The sequence below is a fragment of the Leptodactylus fuscus genome, chromosome 11 (assembly GCF_031893055.1).
Source record: "Leptodactylus fuscus isolate aLepFus1 chromosome 11, aLepFus1.hap2, whole genome shotgun sequence".
NCBI classification, from domain to species: Eukaryota; Metazoa; Chordata; class Amphibia; order Anura; family Leptodactylidae; genus Leptodactylus; species Leptodactylus fuscus.
The window spans coordinates 38,207,797-38,235,490 of record NC_134275.1 but is presented as its reverse complement, the minus strand read 5'-3'; the positions used below and the strand labels follow the sequence as shown (position 1 = coordinate 38,235,490).

At 45.4% G+C, this 27,694-nt stretch overlaps 1 protein-coding gene across 1 annotated transcript; it reads left to right on the top strand.

Moving 5' to 3' along the window:
• Positions 1–7,984: 7,984 nt before the first annotated feature.
• Positions 7,985–26,896, top strand: LOC142184277 (G-patch domain and KOW motifs-containing protein-like). The gene is made up of 11 exons (XM_075259052.1): positions 7,985–8,145; positions 11,784–11,935; positions 17,082–17,212; positions 17,336–17,442; positions 18,060–18,261; positions 18,341–18,473; positions 21,445–21,661; positions 22,476–22,548; positions 22,929–22,998; positions 25,647–25,732; positions 26,663–26,896. Exons 1-11 carry the CDS (start codon positions 7,997–7,999, stop codon positions 26,789–26,791), a joined length of 1,449 nt encoding a protein of 482 aa, XP_075115153.1. The 5' UTR covers positions 7,985–7,996; the 3' UTR covers positions 26,792–26,896.
• Positions 26,897–27,694: the final 798 nt, after the last annotated feature.

The following is a 27,694-nucleotide window of genomic DNA, read 5'->3' as shown; positions in this document are numbered from 1 at the left end:
GAAGCCAATACCAGGCAAGTTTGATAGAGGGAGTGATAATATAAAAGATAGACGCTAGCTCTCCATATTTATTTATACTCCACTCCTGGTTTTGGCTTCAAAAACTGTGTCTGAAAGCCTAAACGTGTAACACACCCTGCGTGGGCTCTACCGGTAGTAATAAAATGGGTGTGAGCGGATAAACTTGGTAAGCACAGGTTTTATAAACCTGCTCTGAGTTGGCAAAATTGGTAAAATACTGTTTACGCTAGGTTCATACCAGTGTCAGATAGGTAGATATATATATATATACACTATAACAGTCGTCACATATGGAGTCCAACAGACCCCATTAACTATAATGGGATCTGACAGGTGTCCAATTTATAAAACCGAAACTGCCAAACAAAGATAGCCAGTAGAGATGAGCGAACACTGTTCGGATCAGCCGATCCGAACAGCACGCACCCATAGAAATGAATGGAAGCACCTGTGACGCCGCCGGCAAAGTCAGGGTCACAGGTGCTTCCATTCATTTCTATGGGTGCGTGCTGTTCGGATCGGCTGATCCGAACAGTGTTCGCTCATCTCTGATAGCCGGTGATCGGACAGAGCAGACACGACTAGCGTGGTGGGGGGAGATTTACTTTACTGTTCACATAAGTTTTCTGTTGGCACATGGCTATTTGCACCAAAAATGTGCTGCTGTTTCCGTTTTTCCAACCGGATGGACATTTTTACTATAACGCACACCAGAAAACATGCGGCAATTATAATTCAATGGCCGGGATAGATTTCAATTCTAGGGGGACACATGGTGGCTCAGTGGTTAGCACTGCAGCCTTGCAGCGCTGGCGTTCTGGTGTTCAAATACCGCCAAGGGCAAAAAACCATTTGCAAGGAGTTTGTATGTTCTCCCCGTGTTTGCATGGATTTCCATCCCATATTCCAAAAAAAGACATACTGATAGGGAAAAAAGAAAAAAAAAATTCAATTCCAGCACATGGGACCTCCTGTGGTCATTGAGTGGTCTCTTAGTAATTCTGGCACACCTGCCACCAGTGCTCACAATATTACAACTGGCTCCTCCATGTGTCGATTTCAATGTGTAACGCGCGTAAAATTGGCACAGATTGAAGTCTATGGGATTGTGTTTTACAGCGGTCACTTTGACATACGTTTACGTGTCTGAATGAGCGGTGCGTAAACTCCGTGTGAGGGCTCCCTTACATAGAAAGCCATTCCTTTGAATGTGCTGCTGTGTAAATGACTACAGCCTACCCTGGCCAGGCCTTGAGTGGTCAATAGCGAGCAGTTGATTGATTTTTCCCATCAGGATGAAGGCATAACTTGCAGACTTCTAGGGCAAAGCCGACTGCGCATGCCCGCTGGCCACAAGAAAATGGCCCCTTACAATACTGTGTAAGCGGCCATTTTCTTGTGGCTGGCGGGCATGCACAGACGGCTTTGCCCAGGGCCCAAGGCCTAGAAATCTGAGGGCTGTGCCGGAAGAAGACGCTTGAAGAGGACGCTGCTGAAGAAGATGGAGGCGGCGCTGGAGAGAGTTCTCTTTCAGCATTGGGGATGCCCTCATTGCTGTTTGAGTGCTGGGGCCCGCCCCCAGTGCTGCGAAAGAACTCATTTGCATACAAAAAAAAACGGGATTTCAAGCGAACGGTGGCGCGGAGAAGACAACGAAAGGTAGGAGAAGAATAGCCTTTCTTAAGGCTATTCCGATGTGTTAATGAGAAAAAAAGTGTTTCAATGATAGGATCCCTTTAAGTAATGTTATTTTTACAACTCTCTTATATATTGCTGTGCAAAACCCAGTATGAGGACATTTCTAAAATTAGCTTGTGTGATTTTTTTTCTTCTTCTCTGTAATATGATCCTGGATTTCTGAGAGCAGGAAAGGTATAAATAAGCTGGGAATTGAAGCCCGGCTAAATCCAGCAAACATAAAGATATTCTTGTCACATATGCAGCCTGTACATACGTGTTTTGATGGCCGTGCTGTGGCTTGTATTGACCTCCGGCCCTACGGTTTATTTATAGACTAGAAATCCCTTACTGGTATAGCTATTGTTTATTGAGTTGCTGCTTATCATACGGAAAAGGCAAAATGAGGACAGAGGAATCCATAGCGAACTCCGGGCGGGGACTCTCAGAGGGCAGCCGAATGATTCTCATTACCAGTGTTACATTTTACATGGTGTAATGGAAACTAAGCAACAATCTAATAATCCATCAGACAGATTAGCGGATTGATATACCCCTCCCCCCTTTGAAATTTAAAGGATATCTCTATTTAATCTAGAAAGGCAGTGAAATGTCAGGGGATGAATAATTCAATTGCCATGTGACATTTACTGTTACTAGAAAGCTGCTAAAACAATTACTGCTGCTTTGGTAACAGATGTCTGCCCCAGTCATAGGTTATTGTTTCCTCCCATTGATCATATGAGGAAACAGTAGTCAGAAACATAAACTGGTGATAGTTAGACTTGTTTAGGCGGATAGCACAGATTTTAATGGAATTCGCTGACAATCTAATGCAGTGGTGGTCTGCTGACCACATAAGGGATGCACATGACCCTGGGCTGCTTTCCCTTTGGCATTCCCTGTACAGTGTCTATAGTGCACTATGCAACAGGAGAGACAAATAGGCATGTGAGGGCACTCAAAATTAGGATACGTTCATGTTTGTATCTTCTCTACGTTCCCTACTTTATCCCTTTGAGGAAAAACAACTTAAGACTAAGGCCTCACGGGCTGTAATCACAGCGCTAAAGCGCTGCGGAAAGAACTGCTGCGTGATCCATTGCGGTTCTTTCCGCAGCCCTTTTAAGAGAAAATTCACTGAGTTTTCCTCTGCAGACTTTCTCTTAACATTATATCTACAAGCCGCCGGTGTTTCCGTAGTTATAATTGACATGCTGCAATTTACAAAGCCGCAACGTATGCCGCACAGCACGTATGCCGGCACCCATAGAAATCAATGGAATCTGGTTTTTACGCGCTCATTCTGAACGAGTTTTACATTCAGAATGAGCGGAGCGTAACTCCATGTGCAGCTCCCTTAGATGTCTTCTCCACCCCGTCGTTCGGTTAAAAATCTGTTTTTCGTCCGAATGCAAATGAGTTCTCTCGCAGCACTGGGGGCGGGCCCCAGTGCTCAAACAGCACTAGGGGCGTCCCCAATGCTGCAAGAGAACTCTCACCAGCGCCGCCTCCATCTTCGTCAGCAACAGCCTCTTCATCTTCTTCCGGTGCTGGGGGTCTGCCACTGGCAGAGCCGAGTGCACATGCCGGCGGCCATTTTTTTGTCGCCGCTTACGCGAGCATGCGCAGTACACTCCTGTAGTTGTATGGAGTACAGAGCGTACAGCGCATGCTCGCGTAAGCGGACACAAAAAAATGGCCGCCGGCATGTGCACTCAGATCTGCCTGTGGCCCAATGACAGAGCCGACTGCACAGACATACAGGTGTGACCCCCAGCACCTGAAGATGAAGAGGCCGTTGCTGACGAAGATGGAGGTTGCGCTGGATAGAGTTCTCTCGCAGCATTGGGGACGGGCCCCTGCGCTCAAACAGCACTGGGGGCGTCCCCAATGTTGCGAGAGAACTCTCTCCAGCGCCGCCTCCATCTTCGTCAGCAACGGCCTCTTCATCTTGTCAACTAGAAAAAAACAAACCCATGGATTTATATGGAGGGGGAGGAGACAAAATTAAAAAACACAGTAGATAGGTGGTGATTCAGATTGTCACAGTCTTCAGCATCATCTCACAACCTAGCAGAGCAGCATATCCATTTTGTTGCTGCTAAAGCCATTCCACGAGCACTGACACCATGTGAGGTTGAAGAATTGTCAGCTATGAATCCAGAAATTCCACAGTTGAGAAAGTATATAAGGCTAGAGACATGGAGTAATTGTTGTGACACAGCCTATCGCAGAACTAAACATGATCTGGGTATAGCAGGACAAGTAAATCAAATCCTGATACCTAAGGTTATGTTCACACGGAGGAATTCTGCCCTGAATCTGCCTCCCATTGTTTTCAGAGGGAGGCAGAGATCAAAGCAGGACATTGAAAAAATAAGCGTCCTGCCCTGTCTTCCTATGGATTCCTGGGTTCATTCAGCGGCAGAACCTGCGTTGCGAGGCTGATTAGACCCATTCATATGAGCCTAGCCAGTGAGGGAAAGTAGTAGGGGCGGAAGGAAAGAGAAAACTACAAAAACAAACTCTGCACTTAGTCCGTGAGGGACATCAAGGTATTGTGTGCACCAAACAATGGCTACGTGAGAAATTTTGGTGGCCAGAAATTGTTTTATCCAGTGGGCCGTGGGAAGAGCTGGCTATTGATCTTGTGGTATTCCATCCAGAGTAGTTGTGGATTATTATTCATGGTGGCTAGGTCGGAATTAAGCAACATCAATAGCACTTAAGAGGCTGGAATATATCTTTGTTTTTTATAGCTTGAGTTGGCTATGTTCACATCTTCGTTGGAGTCTCTGTTCGTCACAGTCTCTGCCTAAATTCTTGACTTGGGGGTGTTAGGGGTCCTGAACATCTTAAAAAATTTAAGGAAATTGATGAGTCAAGAAAGATTGGGGAGAGTAATATGCAAACCTCATGAGTCTGTACCTCTTGTACTAAAGGAATGAAGAGTCACTCAAGTGGTTCTGGAGGATTTAGATGGAAACACAAATACTGTATGTGGAACTCATCTTTCGTAAAGAAAGTTGTTTGTTGAGCCACAAAGTTAAGTACTGGAGAATGGGGCCAGAAGAAAGTAGCCATGGTCTTCCTGGTAAGCTAGACATCAATCCACAACTGTCCATATCAGAACCACAAAGGGTAAAGCGAGCAACAAAACTGCGTAACTTACAGGGAGTCTGTCACTAGAACCCAGCATATCACCCTAGACATCATTAAAGGAGGTGCAGGGAACGTGGCGATTTTTGGTCATGCACTAGGAATCGAGGCCAAAGTTTATCCCTAGCCTTAGCCAGTGTCCTGGGTGTGGCTTAGTGAGTGCACTGACCTAGCTGGAAAATAAGGCTTGGGCTACATGGTGATTGTGGCCGTGACTCCCATAGGGTTTGTGTGAGCTATTGGGTGATGGAACCCCAATGGACCCCTTTGTGGTGCTACTCAGGCAGCCACTGTGTGTTCCTCTAAAATCTCTGAAATGTGGTGGTTTTGCTGCAGCAGACCTGCTGGAATTGCTAAATGTCTTCTGTAGCTGTCAAAATTGACATTCCATTGCATTGCAGAGAATGGAATCCATGGTTGAGAGCTGAGGCTATATTGACACGTTGTGTCAATACAACAGTTGTGGTTATAGCTTCAGCATGTGGACAAAACTGGTAGAAATCTTATCAATAGTGCTGTTACTATAGACTGAGTTTGCAGCATAACAGTATTATAGCCCCTTATGCCCCCCACGTACAGTTTAAGGGCCTACTTTTGTCTTCTTCTACCCTCCCACACAGTATAATGGCCCCCTTTTTCCCCCATACAGAATATAATGGCTACCTTGTGCCCCCCGACAATATATGCCCCCCTTATTGCCTAACACAGCAAAGTGACCCCTTTTGCACCCCTATACAGTATAATGACCCCCTTATGCCTCCACACAATATAATCACCCCCTTATGTCTCCACACAGTATAATGGTCCACTATTTCCCACCACGTACAGTATAATGGCCCCCTGGAGAGCCACTGTAAGAAGTATTTTAATGCGTAGGGGACAAAATGAGGGAGAATTATATTGGGTGGGACCACAGTAAGGGGGATTATAGTGTTTGCCACAATAAGAGAACAATATACTATGTGTGGCCACAATAAGGCTGATCATAATGTGAAGGCCATATTGAGAGATTGTTATACAATGCATACCTCTCAACCGTCCTGGGCTCCTAGATTCCAGGTCCGGTCCCGCTGTCCCGGTCAGCAGTATGTCCCGATATCAACTCATCTGCTTCTACTCTGGACGCAGATGAGTTAAAGGGGTTGTCCCGTCACAAGGATCCTATCTATAATGCTTGTAAATGTGAATGTAAGACTTTTCCTAAATACACTGCTTCAGCAAAACTGCTTTGTTTGGCCACTATCTCACTTTATTCATTTTTTTGTGGCCACAGCCCTGACCTGAGTCAAGTGATGTGTCTGCCTGCTCTCAGGGGGGAGGGAGGAGGAGCTAAGTACACGGGAGCGAGCCTGGAGGGGGGGGGGGGGGTAGTTTACCCTTTGGGGGACAGGTGAAGCCAGCAACATCGCTATGCTTCTGCCCTGCATGAAGACAGCAGCGGCAGAAGCGATGCTGCTATTCCGGGGCAGGGGGGCGGAGGAGCGGAATAACAGCATCGCTTCTGCCGCTGCTATCTTCATGCAGGGCAGGCACATAGCGATGTTGCTGGCTTCACCTATGCCGGCATCTAACTCCCCGGCAGCCGCTGTAATAGGCGGATGCTGGGGACTGTTAGACGCTGGCACAGGCACATCGCTATGCTTCTGCCCTGCATGAAGCCAGCAGCGGCAGAAGTGATGCTGTTCCGCTCCGGGGTCACATATGCAAAGCCAAGCGGCGAGATGCCGCCGGCCCTGCGTGCAAGCTCATACACCAGTCTACCCTTCACAATGCTAATACAGACCCGCAGGGTGTCGGGTCTGTATTCGCATTGTGAAGGCTAGACTAGTGTATGAGCGTGCACGCAGGGCCGGCGGCATCTCGCCGCTTGGCTTTGCATATGTGACCCCGCCCACCAATGACGAGACAAAGCCGGAAGACAGAAGATTTTAGAGGAACGAAGGCGGGTAAGTATGCGACGTGGGACAACCCCTTTAAATACAATGATGAAGCAGGAGCCATCCGCAGACAGCTTTTGCTTCACCATTGTGTGTGAAGCACATCCTTGGGTGCTGCGATCCCGGGAGCTGTAGGCGCAATGTGATGACGTCAGTCTCATCGCGCCTGCAGCTCCCTGAACACTCCAAGGGAACATACTTCTACAAAGTAACAGGGCAGTGAGGAGAGGTGAGTATCAGTGTTTTATTATGTTAAACTATGGGGGCAAATGGATGGGGGAGATTAAGTTGGGGACAGACTAAGGGAGAACATTAAACTGAGGGCAGATAAAGGGAGACATTAAACTGGGGGCAGATTGAGGGGGGCATTAAACTGGGGAAGATGAAGAGGGAACACTAAACTGGGGGCAGGTGGATGGGGGGCATTACATTGGGAGGAGATGCAGTGGAATATTTAACGGGGGTGGTGGTGGCAGATGGAGAGTGACAATAAACTGTGGGGAGGGGGGTACAGATAGAAGGGGACGTTAAACAGTAGGGGTCGCTGGAGGGTGCATTAAATTTGGGGCAAGTTGTTAGAGGATATTAAACTGTGGGAGAGAAGCTGGAGGAACATGTCTGCCTACAGTTGCCCCCAGTTTAATGCCACCTTCTAGCTACCCCCACAGTTTAATGTCCCCCTCTAGGTTCCACCAGTGTAAACTAGGGCACCAGGAGAGGGACTTCATACTGTGGGGCAATTGGAGGGAACATTGGAGCTAAATTTGCCACTGATTTTATCTGTTTAGAAGTTTTTACCACACTAATATAAAGCATTCTGAATGTGACCAATCACAGTTCAGCTTTTATTTTGCAAACTGCTTTGGAAAAATGAAAGGTGAATTGTGATTGGACATTAGAGTCAACAAGGTCAGTTTAGCCCTAATTGTTTCATGAGTGGCGCCCGCTATAATGTTACACAGGGAGCCGCCTGGTCTTCTCATGTATGCTGCCACTGTACTAGCCAGGATGCCAGGAAACTACAACTCCCGGCCTGCCCTGACAGCGTGAGTCCTGCCAAGAGTTGTAGTTTTCAATAGCCGCACTGAACGAGCTGGTAGTCATTGTAGAACTACACTACCCGGCATGCCTCGCGGCACACTGCTCTTCCCAGCATGCCATGCGCAGTGACATTCCCGGCACCTGGAGGTGGAAATAACATGGCGGCCTCCGGTTCTTCTCAGGCTCCAATATCCTTTGGCTTTAGTCGTGTTTCCAAGCCGAAGCTCGTTGTTGCTAACAGTAAGGAGGCGAGAGATGGGGAAGACAAGGAGTATCTGCTGGGAGCTGAGGGGAAGGAGCTGCTGAGGTGAGAGATGCTGCCTTATAGTATATCATATCTGCGCCTGGGAAAGCTGGGTGACAACCACTATGCCTCCAGATTTAGTTATCTAGCCTTCCTAATGTCTTGAGATGCAGTTTTGTCATTCAGGACTCTAGGAGAGCTGGGTGGTGTTGTATGGGAGTTATAATAGTGGATCTACAGGTTGTAAAGTTCTGTTTTTGTGACACTGTTGTCTGCAGGTGCGTTGGCTTGGCCCCATCTCCTGCCCCGAGCAAGTAAGGATATCGGGGGTAAATTCACACTGTGCCATATTGCTGCAGTTTTTCAGTGCATTGCGGTTATATACGGTGACCGACGGACTCCATTTTCGTTAATGGGGTCTGTTAGGTGTGCGTCGTCTTAAACCTGAAACTGCATGGAGAAAAAAGACTCTGGTACAAATGTGAACGTGGCCTAAGCTGCAATGTCCTCAGTAGAAACCGTCCACAGGATGCAGGCTCCATAGCGAACATCCACAACGGGGGAAAAAGTTACAAAAAAAACTTACTTGCCACCACTTTCACTATAGTTACTTGTCATAAAGGTAATGCTACACCTGTTACGTATTTAAAGGGGCTGTCCAGGACCACGCATAGATGGATATTGATCAACAGGATAGGTCATCAGTTTCAGATCACCTGGACCCTGTGCTGATCAGCTGTTTAACCCACTGGAAACTATTACTTTTATACAGCTGGACCCAGCTCGTCTCCTATTCAAGTAAATTAGAGCGGAGCTTCAGTTCCCAGTGCTACCGCTACAATGTATGGAGCTCCATATACTGTATACAGCTTCCTGTCTGTACATTGTCACGTTAGCCTGGTACTGCAGCTCTGCTCCTATTCACTTGAATAGGAGCGGAGCTGGTGCTGGCCATATACCTGGTATACAGTTTCCAGCTGATCAGCTAGGGGTCTGTGTGTCTGACCGCAACTGATCTGATACTGATGACGTATTTTGTGGATAGGTCATCAGTATCCAACTTTAATAGGTTCTGGATAACGCCTTTTAAAGAGGTTGTACTGAGTTTTGAAGTTATCCTTATTAATAGGATAGGGGTCAACTTCATGACTGGTGGGGATCTTATCGCTGGAAGCCCCACCAGTCCCGATACCTTGGTGACAGGCTGGGCATGTGTCCTTCGTCTCCATTCATTCTCCATGGGCACAGATAGATAAGTACAGTGCTCAACTGCTATCTCCAGGGCTTCATAGAGAACAAATAGGGGGGCATATGCTCGGCCTGCTGCTCTATTAGGCCAGGAAATGTGCACCCTGGTTCTTGGGATTGCTGCAGTTGGACCCCTATCCCTATCTTGAATCAAAACTTGGTGCAACCCCTTTAAAGAGGAGTAACCGGATAGGTGATAACATCTGATCGCTGCAGGCCCCATTGAAACGGTCACTAGTAGAGGAGATCCAAGCCCACTGTTCCGTATCACTGCTATGAGCAGTCTGAATATACTGCTGGTCATCCACACATGCCGCTGCTATGCTTAGTGTGTCTGTGAGACTGATGGAGGTGGCCGAGCACTGTAGTTCACTATCTCCATCAGTCTGGTAGACTCTGAACATAGCAGCAGCACGCTTGTAAGAACACAATTCTATTCAGGCCTCTACCATTGGTCATATAGTGACAAGTAACAGGGTTGAGCGTTCCTCCATTTGTGATTTTCTCACATGTTACAGTTGATCACTAGGGGGTTGATTTGGACAGGTCACATAGTGAAGAACGCCTGGATGAGACGCCGTTTCAGTGATGGAAAATTCACGTGTCTTATTTTATGTGTTCGTTTTGGAAAATGTTTGTTATACTCGGCCACAGGTGCTGCAGGCTATCAATTCATGATCCAACTTGAAGGGAATAACATGATGTTTTCTATAAATTATACTTATGAGACCAGCGATATCCTGCAAGCACACCATGAAACAATTAGTGTTCTTCAGGGCTTCAACGCTGTTCACACATCGCCTCTCCCAGGTCAGTAGACGCCGAGCTGTCAGCTTAACCATAATTGGCAGCCAAGCTTCAAGGGATGGACCAGGACATATATGATCTTCACTAGGCTGCAGCACTCGCTTATATTGTGGCCTCTTCAGACATCTAAACTGTGGGAGTCCTATTGTCAGACCCCACTGATCACATATGAATCCTAAGGATAGGTCATCTCTATAAAAGTCCTGGAAAATACCTTTAAGATAACAATTGTCTAGTGGCATAAAGCTGCAGAACAAGCAAACAGCTATTCCTCTGAACTCCGCAATACACATGCACTCTTGGGTCAACCAAACATTTCTATGTTTTCAGTAGAGAGAGGAGAGTAAGCACTACCAGACATCTTTGGCTGGATCTTACTGTATCTCCAAGGAGGAGATAGGAAGCTGGATATTTGTAGCTAGAAGTAATAGTAATAAAAGTTTGTAGGTGCCTTGGTTACCTGGTTTTTTTTGGTAGGCGTCCGACCTTGCAAATACATTGACAAGAGCGCCTGATGCAGTACAGGAGGCAGGAAGAGGTTAAACGGGGACTTTTGGCACTAGTGCTACATGATTCATTCTGTAATCCAGAATACGCATATGGCTACTCATCTGAAACTTCTGAGAAGAATCGCCGACCTGTGAACCTGCAATGATTTATCAGCACTCTCCGCATGAAGTTTGTCATTTCCAGGATTTAGAAGTATTAAAGATACCGCCATGCCATGTCTGATCACTTGGGAGAGAGACCTACGAGACTTCTGAGGCCGGGGAAACACAGTCCATGTAACGGCCGCAGATAGCACTGGGCTTATAACATGACACTGTAACCTCCGCTCAGCCAGGCCCGAAAATGGATCTAACACATGGGCTGTCTCTTGGCCTTTATATGGCAGTAGGAAACATCCCTAAGTCTGTTAGACTTGAGACCTGACCGGCTGCTCTCGTCTCCTCAGTATTGTCTTGTGGCCATGATTAAAGGGATTTTCCAGGACTCAATTATTAATGGTCTGTCTTTGGGATAGGTCAACATTGTCACATTGTTGGGGATCTGAGACCAAGGCCCATTATAGATCTAGACTGTAATGGTGCTTTGCTTTGCAGTCGATGTGATGACGTGCTTATCAGGGACATGGCCTGTTTGCAGCTCAGTCCCATTCAAGTGAATGAGGCAGCGCTGCAATACTAAGCAGAGCCTCTGCATGAAGTGTGGTGCTGTACTTGTAAAGTAGTGAAGAGGTTGCAGCGCTCGTCCCAACTTTGTGGTTCGGATATGCCGTCACGTTGATCAGTGGGGGACGTCCTCTGGAACCTCCACTGATCCTTCACAGTGGATGGACAGGGTGAGGCGGAGCCAGAAACTGCAGCACCATACAAGTGAATGGAGTTTGCTGCACAAATCACAAAGAGCTGGCATTGCTGCTATGTCTACAGCATAAATCAGAGTTACCGCCTCAGATTCCGTTATAGATTCCCTGAAAAATCAACGTGTGAACATGGGCTGATATTTCTTTAATAGAGCAATAGAAGGAGGTGGCAGGAGTTCACTTCAGTTTAATGTAACCAAATTTATCCTTTGGCCTCAGCATGTTATACGTGTTTTAGAAGAAAATGTTATTTAACCCTTTGTATTTTCATTCTTTGTAGTACTAAACCAGCTCCAGAGAACAAGCCTCTAGTCATCCCGCTTATACAGAAGAATAGGTGGTCCCAGTCCAGTAAAGAGAAAGCTGAAAATGGTGGCACGCAGAAAGAACTTGACCCGATGCTCTCACAGGCTGTACAGGAGCTTATTGAAGGTATGGGGGGGGGGGGGCTTTCTCAGCAGGGTACTGATCAGATGTGGAACCTTATATTGGCTCAGGGCCATATTTTGAGTGTATATTAAAGGGGTTTTCTGGTATAAATGGAAATCCCTATACTAATCACCCCTTTACTATAAGCGCCCACATAAATCACTGACCCACCTTCTGTCTCTGTCCATTTTACTCTTCCTTGCTGCTGGGGACATCTCTCCTAACCCCGGCCCTCCTTCCTTCACTAACTCTTCTTCCTGCACACATAGAAGGCCTACAAACCTCATCAATGTTTACCGTGTTCCTTCCTCCTCATCTCTGCCCTGTCTCTTTTAACTGCTCTCTCTGGAACGCCCGCTCAGTGTGTAATAAACTAGAATATATTAATGACTTATTCCTTAGTAAATCCCTCAGCCTGCTTGCCCTTACTGAAACTTGGATCCAGCAGGCAGATACGGCCTCCCTTGCTGCTCTGTCTCATGGTGGCCTACAATTCTCACATACCTCTAGGCCTGATAATAGGCAGGGTGGTGGAGTAGGTTTACTTCTGTCACCACAGTGCATTTTTCAGTCCATTCCACCAGCTATGACTAAGAAACAACAGTTTTGAAATGCGTCAGCTTGTTAATTAGGTCTGTCATTTAACCGCATATATCATGATGTCCATGTACTACCTGCACATATCATCTGCATGTCTACAATTTTAAGTGATTTAAATTAAAAGAAAATTTTTATGAAAAGAGGATATCGCTGGACTCCATGCTCATCTGGATTTCATTCCACCAGTACCCTCACTCACATTCTCCTCATTTGAAGTCCATGCTATCAGACTTGACCACCCACTCTCCTTACGTGTAGCCGTGATCTACCGTCCACCTGGCTCACCCTACCAATTTTTGGACCACTTTGCTTCTTCGCTAACCCACTTTTTATCCAGTGACATTCCTACCCTCATCATGGGTGACTTTAACATCCCTATTGACACCCCTCACTCCCCAGCTGCCTCACAGTTTCTCTCATTAACCACTTCTCTTGGTCTCTCACAATGTTCTTCTTCCGCCACACATATAGATGGCAACACGATTGATCTTGTCTTCCATTGACTCCTCACAGTTTCTAAATTTACTAACTCTTCTCTGCCGCTCTCTGATCATAACCTTCTATCTCTCACCATCAGTGCTCTCTCCCCTTCACAAGATACCCCTACCCATCACCCATATAGGAATTTGCATGCTATCGACACCCAGCACCTCTCAGATACTCTACAGTCCTCTCTGTCCCCCATCTCCTCAATCTCCTGTCCCAATCTGGCCACCAGTCACTATAATGAAACCCTTAAAAATGCATTGGATGAGGTTGCTCCCCCCTCCACTCGTAAAGTCCCACATAGTAGGCAGCAGCCCTGGCACACGCCACAGACATAATTTCTTCAGCGGTGCTCTAGGTCTGCCGAACGTCTCTGGAGAAAATCACGCTCACCTGCAGATTTCCTCCACTTCAAACTTATGCTTAAAACATATAGTTCTGCCCTTTACCTCGCCAAACAAGACTATTTCACCGCCCTCATCTCTAGTCTCTCCAGCAACCCTAAAAGGCTTTTTGAAACTTTTCACTCCTTACTCACACCCAAGGTGCAGACGCCATTCACAGACCTTAGTGCTGATGACCTGGCCACTTAATTCCATGATAAAATTGATAAGATCCGGCAGGAAATAACTGCCCAAGCCCCAGCTGGCATTGACTCCCACACCTACGATAGTACTGATCCCCTCACCAACCGCACTTCAGACTGTTCATTCTCATCTTTTGAACCTGTTATAGAAGAAGTCTCCCAGCTACTTTCTTCATCTCGCCCTACATCCTGCAGCAGTGACCCCTTACCCTCATACCTTCTCCAATCTCTGTCGCCTGCTGTCACGACTTACCTTACTAAAATATTTAACCTCTCTCTTTCTTCTGGAATCTTCCCATCCTCCTTCAAGCATGCTGTTATAATCCCGCTACTGAAAAAACCCTCCCTGGACCCATCCTGTGCTGCTAACTATCGACCCGTCTCTAACCTCCCCTTCATCTCTAAACTCTTGGAACGCCTGGTCTATTCTCGTTTAATCCGCTATCTCTCCGCTAACTCTCTGCTTGACCCCTTACAATCTGGTTTCCGCGCTCTGTACTCTACTGAAACGGCTCTCACAAGAGTCTCCAATGATCTCCTAATGGCTAAATCCAATGGTGACTTCTCTCTTCTTATTCTTCTGGACCTCTCTGCAGCTTTTGACACTGTTGACCATCAACTTCTCCTCACCATGCTCCGCTCAGTCGTCCTCAACGACACGGCGCTCTCCTGGTTCTCCTCTTATTTCTCAGACTACACTTTCAGTGTATCATTTGCGGGCTCTGTTTCCTCCCCTCTTTCCCTTGCTGTTGGGGTTCCTCAGGGCTCAGTCCTAGGCCCCCCTGCTCTTTTCTCTCTACACAGCCCCCATTGGACAAACCATCGCCATATTTGGCTTCAGGTACCATATTTATGCTGATGACACCCAATTATACACATCTTCCCGTGACATCACCCCTGCACTCATACAGAACACCAGTGACTGTCTTTCTGCTGTCTCTAATATCATGTCCTCGCTCTATCTGAAACTAAATCACTCTAAGACTGAACTACTACTGTTACCACCATCTAATAGATCTGTCTCTGATATATCCATTGTAGTCTCAGGCCTTACTATAACTCCTAGGTAGCATGCCCGCTGCCTCGGGGTCATGTTTGACGCAAACCTTTTCTTCACCCCTCATATTGAATCACTCGCACGTTCATGTCACCTCCACCTCAAAAACATCTCCAGAATACGTCCCTTCCTTACCAGAGATACACTAAAGACACTTATTGTCTCTCTAATTCATTCTCGCCTTGACTACTGTAACTCCTTACTAATCGGTCTTCCCCCTCACTAAACTCTCCCCTCTACAATCTATTCTGAATGCAGCGGCCAGGGTCATCTATCAGTTTAGATGCTACAGCGATGCCTCTGGTCTGTGCCAATCGCTACATTGGCTGCCTATTCATTACAGAATTCAATATAAACTTATCACCCTCATCCACAAGGCTCTCCATAATGCCGCACCTCCATACATTTCCTCCCTCATCTCTGTCTACCGCCCAACCCGTGCCCTCCGTTCACTCAATGACCTAACACTTACATCCTCTATTATCAGAACCTCCCACTCTCATATACAAGACTTCTCCCGAGCTGCACCACTTCTCTGGAATGCTCTACCCCGGATAAACAGATTAACTCCCAATTTCTACAGTTTCAAACGCAAACTAAAGACACATCTTTTCAGACAGGCCTATCACAATATCTAACGTAAACCCTTCCGTTCTATAATTAGAACCCCCAAAATTTAACCCTCCTCTGTCCCCGCTCCCACATTTCCCCACATGATATGATGCCATTTCAGGGTAACTTTATATGTCCAAGCTCCATCCTCATGTTAAAGGACACAACTGGTGATGGCTCATAAAGTTTTATGTTTGTGTAATGACAGTCACCTCTATTAAAGAATTATCTGACCCCCTGTATAAGCAACGCCGCCCCTGCTACCTCTTGTCACCCCCTCTACCTCATAGATTGTAAGCTCTTGCGAGCAGGGCCCTCAGTCCCATTGTGTGAAATAACTTTCTTTGTAATGTATCTTTCTGTCTGTATTTGAACCCTACAAATTGTACAGCGCTGCAGAATATGTTGGCGCTATATAAATAAAATGTATTATTAATTAATCTAAACACCCTCCCTCTCCTACTTTCTAAATAACATAATTAATCAAAATTGTATGTTTACCCTTATCCCTGGGGCCCAGGGACATGTGCTGGTTATCTGGTGACGATCCGTTTCCAGAAACAGATTGTCACTTATACTCCCCTCCCCACCCCCATCCACTCCATCATATTTACCGTCTTCCTGCAGGAGGGCTCCACCTTCTTTTCTGACTGAAAGCGCAATCCTGCCGATAATCCATCTCTACTGCACAGTTCCCACGCATGCGCAGTAGAGGTGGATTGTCACTGCACAGCACAGAGCAGCCCTGGGAGAAGAGCGCATGCCAGCAGTCAGAAAAAGAAGGGGCCGTCCTGCAGGAGGAAGACTGGAAGGAAGAGAGGTAAGTATATAATGGAGTTGGGGGTTAGGCTCAGTAGGTTGGCAGGAGCTAGTAGTGAGTGGAATAGCTAGAGAGACAGGGAGGGGTTGTATGGGAGGGAGGGAAAGAAGGGTGGGGAAGTGAAATGAGAGGTAGCTAACTTGGAAGTTACATAGCAAGAAGCTGACCCCTGTAAACAAATGCAGAAGATACCAGGAGCTCCCAGAGACCCCCAGAAATCACTCAAAACACTGCTAAAAGTATATGGGTGCATTTACTCACCCATTAATAGCACTAAAAGACCTTATAAAAATAAAAAAAAATTGCCTGGAAAACCCCTTTAAGCTCTAGCAAACAATTCTAATGTAAAGTACTCAATCAACTATTACATAAGTCTTGTTTGTGGTGCCACTCTTTTTAGTATAGGTATCCTGTGAAGAACTGCCCTCCATACATCTCTATGGCACAGCTGGTGATCTCCCATTGCTGTACTCCGCTTTTCATCAGCAGCCCCATAGAGATGATTGGGCAGCGATGTGCAAGCATGACTGCCACCCTATTGAAACAGGGTGTTTGAGACACCCGCTCGTACTTGTTGTTACAGGGGGCTTCCAGTGCCTCTTACTGATCAGACACTAGGATGGGGTATAATTTTTGTTTGTGGTGCAACCCCTTGGACCCAGCCTTGGACACGGCATGCTTGGCTATAAGCTTTTATTGCTAAGGGAAGCTACCACTGGCAATACACTTAGAATTATGTCTCAGCCATTGAAGTAAATAGCTGTCCATGTAACAGATGTGTAGGCTTGCTCTGCCAGTGCTTAACTTTCCAATGCCACTATGTACTGATAGGTCCTTTGGGCACAATTTGTCTTTTTACAGTAACATGTAGTGCCTCCAGTTGCCTAGATGTATTTCAGACATAAGAGGATTCACATTAGATGTCTATTTATGCAGGTGTTTAATACTATATCAAATACCAATATATATTCTTTATCTTTTTATACAGAATCTCGTAAAAAGGAGCAGAGTGATGCGGAGGGGGGCCAAACCGTCAGCATCCCCTTACTCATGCAAAACAGAGTACCTGATGGATATGAAGATGGAGACAGAGTAAACGTCACCCTGAGGCCAGAGTCTGTAAGTCTTCTGTAATAGTAGACTGTTATCCTAACTACATGGACAGGAGTAAATGTAGTAATGTCTCATGGTGCCTTGAATTACTTTTATTCAATTATGTGCTGAAATGATGTTCTTCTATAGGCGGAGGCTGCAGACTATGAGGCAGTGCCCGTGGAGCATTATGGGATGGCCATGTTGAGAGGGATGGGCTGGAAGGAGGGAGAAGGCATTGGAAAGACCTTCAAACAGTGAGTATGGGGTTATTCCAAATCTATAGGCTAGAGAATAAGTAAGTGATCTTCCATTCTGGCAGTCTCATAGAAGCGAATGGAGCAGTGGTCAGGTATATGCACCACTGCTGAATTCACCTGAGGGCGCATGAGGACCCCCTTTCCCCTGATCCCAGGGGATTAGATACTTAACCCAATTCATGCAGATAAGTGTCCATAGTAGAACATAGTGGAGTTTAAAGGTGAAGTCCTATTGCATGTGAATGGGGTTGCAGTCCAGTACCAGGCACAGCCATGTGTACTGCCAAGCCATTGCACCCCTTCATTCTGCCCCATTCTGTTAGGGGTCCTGGGGCACAAACTCAAAGTCCATCTGTCTTCTCTTTTTCGTCAAATAGATGTCAATAGTATCATCCCCTACCTGAGCATCTGCATGATAAATACTGGAGTACTATGCCAGGCTCAGTAGCTTCAATGTTAGCTGAATGGGAAATTGTATTGTTTGTCTTTTCCAGTTACTTGCATTTTTAGGTTTCCTTGGTCACTCACTAACCCCTGGGTATGGAGGGTTCCATAAGGGTAATATAGTGAATTGTAATGGAGATCTTTCATTCACTCTCCATATTGTTTTGTAGAGATGTGAAGCCATTAGAGCAAAAGCTCCGTCCAAAAGGTCTAGGACTAGGAGCAGACCGATCTGCTATCAATGACCTCGAGCCTCAGAAACCTCGGAAACCCTTAAAACCAGGGGACAAACCAGAGGAAGAAGCAAAAGGCCTTGGTACTGGAAGCACAGTGCTGATACAGAGCGGCGCTCACAAAGAGTTATATGGGAAGGTATGGATAGTGATTGTTATTGTGACAACATGGAGTCTCCTCATTGTGTCATGATGATAATTTGTCTGTCTCTACATAGGTCGAGGGGCTGGATGCAGACAACTGCCGAGCAATGGTAAAACTGGCAATTGGTGGAAAAGTCGTGACTGTGTCCCAGTTTGCAATACGATTGGTCAACAGTGCAGAGTACAACAAATATGCAAAAGATCTTAGTAAGTAGAAGATGGTGAATAGTCTTCAGCCAGGCGTTAAGATTGGAAGCGGCAGAAGACAGACGCGCCCTGTCACTCCCATTGTGATTTATAACACACCGCACATAATAACTACATCAGATTGTACTGGCTCAGCGTGCACTCACATGATGGGTGTTGCACACAATCTTTCTGCAGCCGTCTGTGATTCTTTCCTCCACCCAATGTCCGGGTTGAGATAGCGCAGCAGATTTTCAATTCAAATTTCAGCTTCTGCCTCTTTGCAGTTTCTTATCCTGTAGAAAGGCGTGACTATTTGGTTACCTGGATAGGTATTTACACAAGGGTTAATGATTTACTCAGTACAGTTGGGTGGCGGCCAGCTTTATATACCTCTGATCACTTTCCAGTCTCTGAAATAAGGTATTAGAGGAAAGTTTATTACTGATAGTGAACTATACAATTGTCCCACATGTGCGGATTGTATAACTCCTCCTGATGCATTATTAGGGGTAGAGCTATGGGTACATGCTGTTTATGAAATAACATAGGCCTATAGTTGTAGAGAATTGGGGCAGTATATCAGAGGTACGTGTGTATTCCAGACCTGGTTGAATATATGTATGTGTAATGTATAATTATCCCTTGCCACAAAGTCACTTACATGTTATGGGTTATGTTTAAATGAGTATTCCTAGCTAAAGACTAGGGAGGCAACTTGCTGGTCAGTGCGAGTCCAACCACTGAGACCCCTACTGATCATGAGAACTTAGGTGCTTTGCAGCCCCATTTTGTATGGAGTTTCGGATTGGGTAGCACATGTTGATTCCATTCATTTCAATGGGATCACTGTAGATTACCGAAACGCAGCACTCTATCTCTGACTGTCTCATAGAAATTAATGGAGCAATTTGTGATGCCTGACCTGCTTGCTACTCCATTCCGCACCAGAATTTGCTGGGGTCCCAGCAGCCGGACCCCCACCGATCAGCAAGTTATCCCCTATCTCATGCTAACTGATACCGTCTATTTTAACTCTTTAGGTGCTACAAGTCAATAGCAACGCCGGTAGCTAACATTTGTTCCAGGGTGACAAATACCCCTATTGCCCTTCTAAAATGTGACCAAAGTGTGTAAATGGTTTGACATGGTATCCAGGGGTACATCTATTATATTATCTCACCACCTTGCCAGCAGGCATAATACAGTGCACTAAGTTGTCATATCAGCAGACACTGTGACTCTGTCATATGGGACAACTGTGACAAATGTAATGAGAGCACTTAGCGGTAATCTGGGTGAGATAACCATGGCATGCACTGCAGAACGGCTAGAACATCAGTCTCTTATGATGGAGGAGGTCGGACACTGTGCAGAGGGATAGCGATCGGGACTTGAAATAGGGGAGGAACCTTGTTAAATGCAATCGGATTAGTACCTGTATGCACAAGATCTGAGCCAGATGGTTCTAAGTGCTGGACAGAAAGGGTTACTTTTCTATGCGTCTTTCCAACCAAGTGCATTTGTTAGAACGATATTGTGTATATTTTTAAGAAATGTTGTGGTTGATGTTTATGAAGCGTCATGGCTCTGTGTGTATACCTCTAGGAACAGTCTTGTTTGCGTGGTAAAGCGCCAGAATACTTTATGAAGTCCTGAGAAGCCATTCAGTTACCAAAATTGTGATACTCTTTGTAATAAAGAAGCAAGTGGCTTTCCCAAATTTTTATTTATTTATTATTATTAATTATTAATGACAGGAACATTGATGCCCGTCTTGTTGGCTGCTGTCCATTAAAGTGAATGGAAGACACAAGCGTTGTTAAAAATATTTGTAAAAAAAACCCTTAATTATATGATGGGTAGTGTCTAGACCAGGGGTCCAGAGTAGCACATGCGGCTTATTTCGGACCAGACGCTGCTGAAATGAAACTGCTATTATTATACTTTGGGGTCTCTTCATGGAAGGTGACTAACATTGCTTTTTTATGTTTGTCACCTCTCTTGACCCTCCGCTTATTATACTCTGAGGTTGGAAGAGACCCTAGAGTATAATAATAGCTAGTGAGTGGCACAGATTGGAATATTATGAAAGTTATAATATTAAACTGTTTGCAGGGGCCGCTATGGGACAGAATACCGGGTGCTGGGGCCGCTATGGGACATAATACCAGGTGCTGGGGCAGCTATGGGACATAATACCGCATGCTGGGGCCGCTATGGGATGTAATACCACGTGCTGGGGCCGCTATAGGACATAATACTGCGTGCTGGGGGTGCTATGGGACATAATACTGCATGCTGGGGCCGCTATGGGACATAATGCCGCGTGCTGGGGCCGCTATGGGACATAATACCGCGTGCTGGGGCTGCTTCTAATCGGAAAGTAAAGCTGTGTCCCAGGAAATAGAAGTAAACGCACGTGTCCTAAATGGTTTGTGGTATATGACTTTAATTTAGGGGTTGTCAGCCTTACAATTATTGACTCAAAGGACCTCATCTTCGTTTTTGTGTGGGGGGTTATTTTTGTTTGTTTTTTTTAAAATTAGAAACGGCATCCCAAACAAGGTTTGCCTAACCCAGGTCTAGACTGTTGTACTACACATCAGGGCTCGTTCACATCTGCACCCGGTCTCCGTTCTGCAGGTTTCCATTTCAGAGCAGGAGACTGAAAGCTGCAGGACTTTTTCAAACCCATTCATTTCAATGGGTTTGAAAGATGTGCGGCGGTGAGCGTTTTATGCTCTCCGCCGCGAAACCGTTTTTTTTAAACTGGACACAGAGTCGGACACGCAGTACTCTGTGTCCAATTTAAAAAAGAACGGTTTTGCGGCGGAGAGCATAAAACGCTCACCACCGCTCATGGCCAGACCCGGTCTGACAGATGCATGCAGAAGACGGAAACCACAGAACGGACTGCCGAACGCTACTGTGAACCCAGCGTCACTATGTCATGTATGTCACTATGTCATGTATCCTTATTGTTTTGTAGGCCGGTTAAGTAAAGCAGAGCAGCAAAAGGAGCAGCGTGAAGGTAAAGAGGAGAAGCAGCGGGAACGCTCACCAGACAGAGAGCAAAAAAGGCGAGATGAGGAGGAGATCAGAGAGCAGAAAAGAAATGAACACTGCAGTAGCAAAGACAAGAGACATCGGCCAAGGAGCCCTGATAGAGAGAAAGAGAAGAAGAAACAAAAACAGGAAGAACAGAGGTAAATTGTATGCCTAGACAGTGACCGGTTTCTGGTAAGAGTGTGATGTCCTAATCTTCCTTCCTGTGTTGTCATATACCACACAGAATGTGGCCAGTACTATCTGTAATGATGTGATCTGTAGAAAATCCACTTTAACACAAATTTGTATGAAAAAGCTATATTATCTGAAGCTTTTGCGTGTTATTCTGAAGTTGTCCACACATATTACATGTTTGTTGGCCGAATCAGCTGACAATCTAATATGTCTGGACTCTTCCCTTACAGTAGATAGATGCCCCATCCTTTTGTTCTCTTGGTATATTCACACATAATTTTTGTCTCACATTAAACCTACATATCAGGATGGAGAAGGGGAGTATATTCTACTTTTCCATCCTGCGGTGTCCAGCAAAATCCTACATTTTTATTTATTTGTATACAATAAAAGCCTATGGTGAGGATGTCACTGCATATCATCCATCAGAAGCGTCTGTTTAACATATCCACCAAACATAACATAAAACGAGGTGTGAATGTGCCTATATATAAGCTGCCACCAGGAATGTCTGGCAGAGACTTATTCCATTATCCTTATTCAGAATACAGACAGACTTGGCCAAAATCATGTGTATTTGGGTATTGGTGTGAAAGAACTGCCACATTTCTTGGCGGTCTGTGAATTACGGATGTGTCTTGTCACCATCTGCATGGTCCCGTAAATGAAACTGTGTAATAGGATGACTGCACTCCCATCCACCATGCTGTCATTCTCGCTTGTGCCATACCTTGTGCTGTGCGGCTACAATAGTTGACCTATCTCTTTCTTTCTCAGTTGGTTACATCGCGACTTAAAAGTTCGATTTATTGACAAGCGTTACAAAGGAGGAAAATACTACAACTCCAAGGTAATGTCTACTCTTCCTTTGTTTTTAGCTTTATAGAATTCTTATCTGACAGGTGAGGTGGGGCCTCAAGACGGGAGCTTGCCGCTATAAGGCTGGGGTTTAGGGTTCTGAATGTTGTACAGTTACAAAATACCCAGAGGCTAATGAGTTATACTTTGTTCCTGTGGCTGCTGACCAGAGCGGCAGATGTCAGTGTTGTCTCCAGTCTGGTTATTTCTTGTGCTTATGTTAATTAACTCTTCGCAGTGTGATAGATTCCTTATGTCCCTCGTGGTTTTCACACTCGACCTTTGTCCCTTCATACATTAGGGGCACTGAGCAGAATGATGGGTTAGAATCCTGTATCCTTCTCCATACTTATTCTTTTATTCCCCCTGCAGATGTTGGTAGAAGATGTGTTGAGTCCCACAACCTGCGTTTGTCGGACAGATAGTGGACGTATCCTGGAAGGTAAGTACAGGCCCAGCACCACCAGTGATCATCACACCACTAGCGCCTTGTCACTAGTGCCATGTCAGTACTTTGTATCCAGTCTGTGAAGGGCACAGATACTGTTGGAATTCTTCTTTCTTTTTTTTGTAATACACATTCCTTAGCATCCATAATGGAGAAGTGGGTATCCAGGACCCCATCATCTTACATTGTAAATGGGCACTAGAGAGGCATCACAAAGAGGAGGGCACTAATATTGTATGGGGGCATGAAAGGAATTGGGCGTCGTCAGAGGGGATGTGGGCAGGTTAGGAGATGAATAAATCATAACATAAGTAAATACTGGATTCTTTTATCTACTGTTCAGCTCGGACCTTCACCTGATGGCAGACCCCGGTCTGTGGCCCTTTAAAGTAGTTGAGTACGCCTGCCCTAGTGGTGGTGCAGGCACCCTGAATATTATGATCTAAAGAAACTCTAAACACTGAAATTGGACGCACAGCCAAACCCTTCACATCTTGCTCTCTTTCCCTTGGCCCAAATTGGCTCATAGTAAAATTAAGAAATATATTTAAAAAAAACTTGTGCCCCAGGAGCCCAGCCATGCTCCGCCTTGCACCTTCTTACTGTTATGTCTTTGATGATTTGAGATCTGGTTGCAGCAGGAGTCTTACCCCCTCCCCCCATTGCCCATTAAAAAAAAAAAAAAAAATAGGCTCCTCCCTCTTTGCTAAATCTGAAGTCTCAAGCCAGAGATAGAGCAGACCAGCAGGAGATTAACCCCTGTGTTCTCTGCAGGATGTCTGTACGAGTCTCAGGCTGCAGCATTATTGTGATGCTGGGTTAATAGTCATAGAAAAATATATAAAGCTCCATTGTAACGATAGAGATCCTTCAAGAAGGCCGCAAGACACAGTGCTTGTACATAGGCAGTGTCTGGTATTATCTGCCTTCCTGTCACTTGACATTATGGACAGTTGTGTGTGTGTGTGTGTGTGTGTGTGTGTGTGTGTGTGTGTGTGTGTGTGTATATATATATATATATATATATATATATATATATATATATATATATATATATACACTCACCGGCCACTTTATTAGGTACACCTGTCCAACTGCTCGTTAACACTTAATTTCTAATCAGCCAATCACATGGCGGCAACTCAGTGCATTTAGGCATGTAGACATGGTCAAGACAATCTCCTGCAGTTCAAACCGAGCATCAGTATGGGGAAGAAAGGTGATTTGAGTGCCTTTGAACGTGGCATGGTTGTTGGTGCCAGAAGGGCTGGTCTGAGTATTTCAGAAACTGCTGATCTACTGGGATTTTCACGCACAACCATCTCTAGGGTTTACAGAGAATGGTCCGAAAAAGAAAAAACATCCAGTGAGCGGCAGTTCTGTGGGCGGAAATGCGTTGTTGATGCCAGAGGTCAGAGGAGAATGGCCAGACTGGTTCGAGCTGATAGAAAGGCAACAGTGACTCAAATAGCCACCCGTTACAACCAAGGTAGCCAGAAGAGCATCTCTGAATGCACAGTACGTCGAACTTTGAGGCAGATGGGCTACAGCAGCAGAAGACCACACTGGGTGCCACTCCTTTCAGCTAAGAACAGGAAACTGAGGCTACAATTTGCACAAGCTCATCGAAATTGGACAATTGAAGATTGGAAAAACGTTGCCTGGTCTGATGAGTCTCGATTTCTGCTGCGTCATTCGGATGGTAGGGTCAGAATTTGGCGTCAACAACATGAAAGCATGGATCCATCCTGCCTTGTATCAACGGTTCAGGCTGGTGGTGGTGGTGTCATGGTGTGGGGAATATTTTCTTGGCACTCTTTGGGCCCCTTGGTACCAATTGAGCATCGTTGCAACGCCAAAGCCTACCTGAGTATTGTTGCTGACCATGTCCATCCCTTTATGACCACAATGTACCCAACATCTGATGGCTACTTTCAGCAGGATAATGCAATGCCATGTCATAAAGCTGGAATCATCTCAGACTGGTTTCTTGAACATGACAATGAGTTCACTGTACTCCAATGGCCTCCACAGTCACCAGATCTCAATCCAATAGAGCATCTTTGGGATGTGGTGGAACGGGAGATTCGCATCATGGATGTGCAGCCGACAAATCTGCGGCAACTGTGTGATGCCATCATGTCAATATGGACCAAAATCTCTGAGGAATGCTTCCAGCACCTTGTTGAATCTATGCCACGAAGAATTGAGGCAGTTCTGAAGGCAAAAGGGGGTCCAACCCGTTACTAGCATGGTGTACCTAATAAAGTGGCCGGTGAGTGTATATATAGATAATAAATATATATGAACAAAAGAAAAAACCTGGTGGCGCACACCAAAAAACGTATATATTTTTGAATTTATTAGGATAACGCGTTTCGGGGCTATACCCCTTCGTCAGATCTAATCCAAAGACACAAACAACAAAAAAACGTCTTGTGTGGTTGTTTGTTGTTGTGGTGTTGTTGTTTTTTGTTGTTTGTGTTTGTTTTTTTGGATCATGGGGAGCACATTAATCTGAATTTTTTTTTTTTTGCTAAATACTTATATATAGGTTTCTGCATACTTTTGCCCATGTGAAGTATGTTTAGATTTTGACTATTCGGTATGATCTGTGTACCGTGTACTTTTCTCTCCCACAGATATAAGGCAGGACATGCTGGAAACAGTCATCCCTAAAGACGAGGGAGAGCACGTGATGGTGGTGCTAGGAAGACATCGAGGGCAGGCAAGTTTACAGCTCTCATTTCTTGTGACTTGTCCTCTTGGGTTGTCCTTTAACTTCTGTTATTAATAATCTATTCTATTATGTAGGTAGGATGTTGGTCAGAGATAAAACCATAGCTTTGGGGATGGGGGAGGGGCATTCTTGTGTCTTTTTTCAGCCTCCCTATTTTAGCTGTAGTTAGTGTACTGTACGTCTCCACTTTCTCTTCGTTCTTCCCCCACCTTTGCACGCTGTTTCCTGTGTCTATATCAGCCTGCAATGTAAATATTGATACATGAGGCTGTTGGCTTATATGCCATGGTCTTGTTATATGCGCTCAGCAATCACGTCTTGCAGGACTGTTGCACTCTCCCCTGGGTTTAGACTGTAGTGAAAGGGCGGGCAAACACAGCTGCAGCACCGTGAAAACATGAAGACATGCAAATGTTGCTGCACACAAATCCGGTGTCACATATACAAGGCAGAGGCTGCAGAAATGTAAGCAGCTCCTTATTATTTGTAATGGAGAGGTGGAATAGGCCATCAGTATCAGTTTGGTGGGGGCCTGACTTTAGGCACCCCCAGTGATCACTGTTAAAAAGGGACTGTGGTACATTGCGGTCTCTTCATTGGACCGTCCACATACGTGCTGTATACTGAGCAGGTTGTCGTATTAAAGTGAACTGAATAAAGCACTGAGGTTGTAAGTTATGTATGTAGATGGGCAGAGGTAGATGCAGCCCCCCCCCCCCCCCCCCCCCATCAATAGGACATCAATGTGTCTACCCTAGAAAATCTGAGCACTGAAATTTCCTAACTTTACTCATGGTCTTACACATTGGTCTGCAACCTGTGAAACTTCTGATGCATGCTGAAAGCAGGAGGAAAAATAGTAGTGGACTAAATCCTTTAATTCATCTTAATTTACCCTTTTTTTTTTTTTTGCCCCAGGTGGGGAAGATCTTGCATAGAGAGAGACAGAAGAGCCGAGCGCTGGTGCAGTTAGAAGGGGAAAGTGATGATGCAGTCACCTTCAGCTATGATGTCATTTGTCACTATACCGGGATGCGTGAGGACTGACCACCACAATAATCATGGCAGATACAAGTTTTGTACATTCAATCCAAACTGTTGTATTTTTTTTTTTTATTTAATACCTGTAAATAAAGTTGTTTTTTTTTGTAACATACCTGTAACTTCAATGGGTAAAGCTAGAACATAAAAATGGCATCCAGTTATCAGCTGTGGACGCAGCTCCCAATACTATAGGCAAAAAAAAAAGATTTTCCATGGGTAAGTTACTGTTCTGCACTGCTGTGACCTCTGCTGGACACATGTTGAATTACATGCAGCCATTCAAATAATAAGCATTCAAATGGACTGTCCGGACTCCATCAGAGAGAAAGGTGCTGCTTGTTAGTGACTGTATGCTTTGGCCCATGGAGATGGAGACGCCTTAATTAGCGTTGGTGTCCCCCATACATCCCCTTTAACCCCTCAAAAAACCTCCAAAATGTATTCCATAGCAGACAAGTCCCTTCTAAATACAGACCCTAGTCATGAACACAATAGCTCGCATGCTCCTCCTTGTTCTCTGGCTTCAGGACCTGCACAAATCTGGTCATGTGACACTTTTGATGTAGATCCTTGATTAGGTCTGCAGAGAAGAGGGAAGTGCATTGATGCTTTATTTCTTCTTACCATGCTGCCCATACACAATGTCACCTGCTCTATAGGAGAGATAAGCGGCTATAGTACACATGATTTTGCGTAGTTGTAGGGCAGGCAAATAAACAGTGTGGGTTTTTTTTTTTTTTGGGGGGGGGGGGGGGTTAGGTTATACTTGTTCTGAGACATTCCCAGGAGTAATATCCGAAGCTTTATTCCCAGTTTCTGCTAGTCGCCTTCAGCAGCAGTCTACAGGTTTGTAGTCAGGCTGACCCCCTAACCTGCAAGTCCACATATGATAGAGGGTCAATGTTT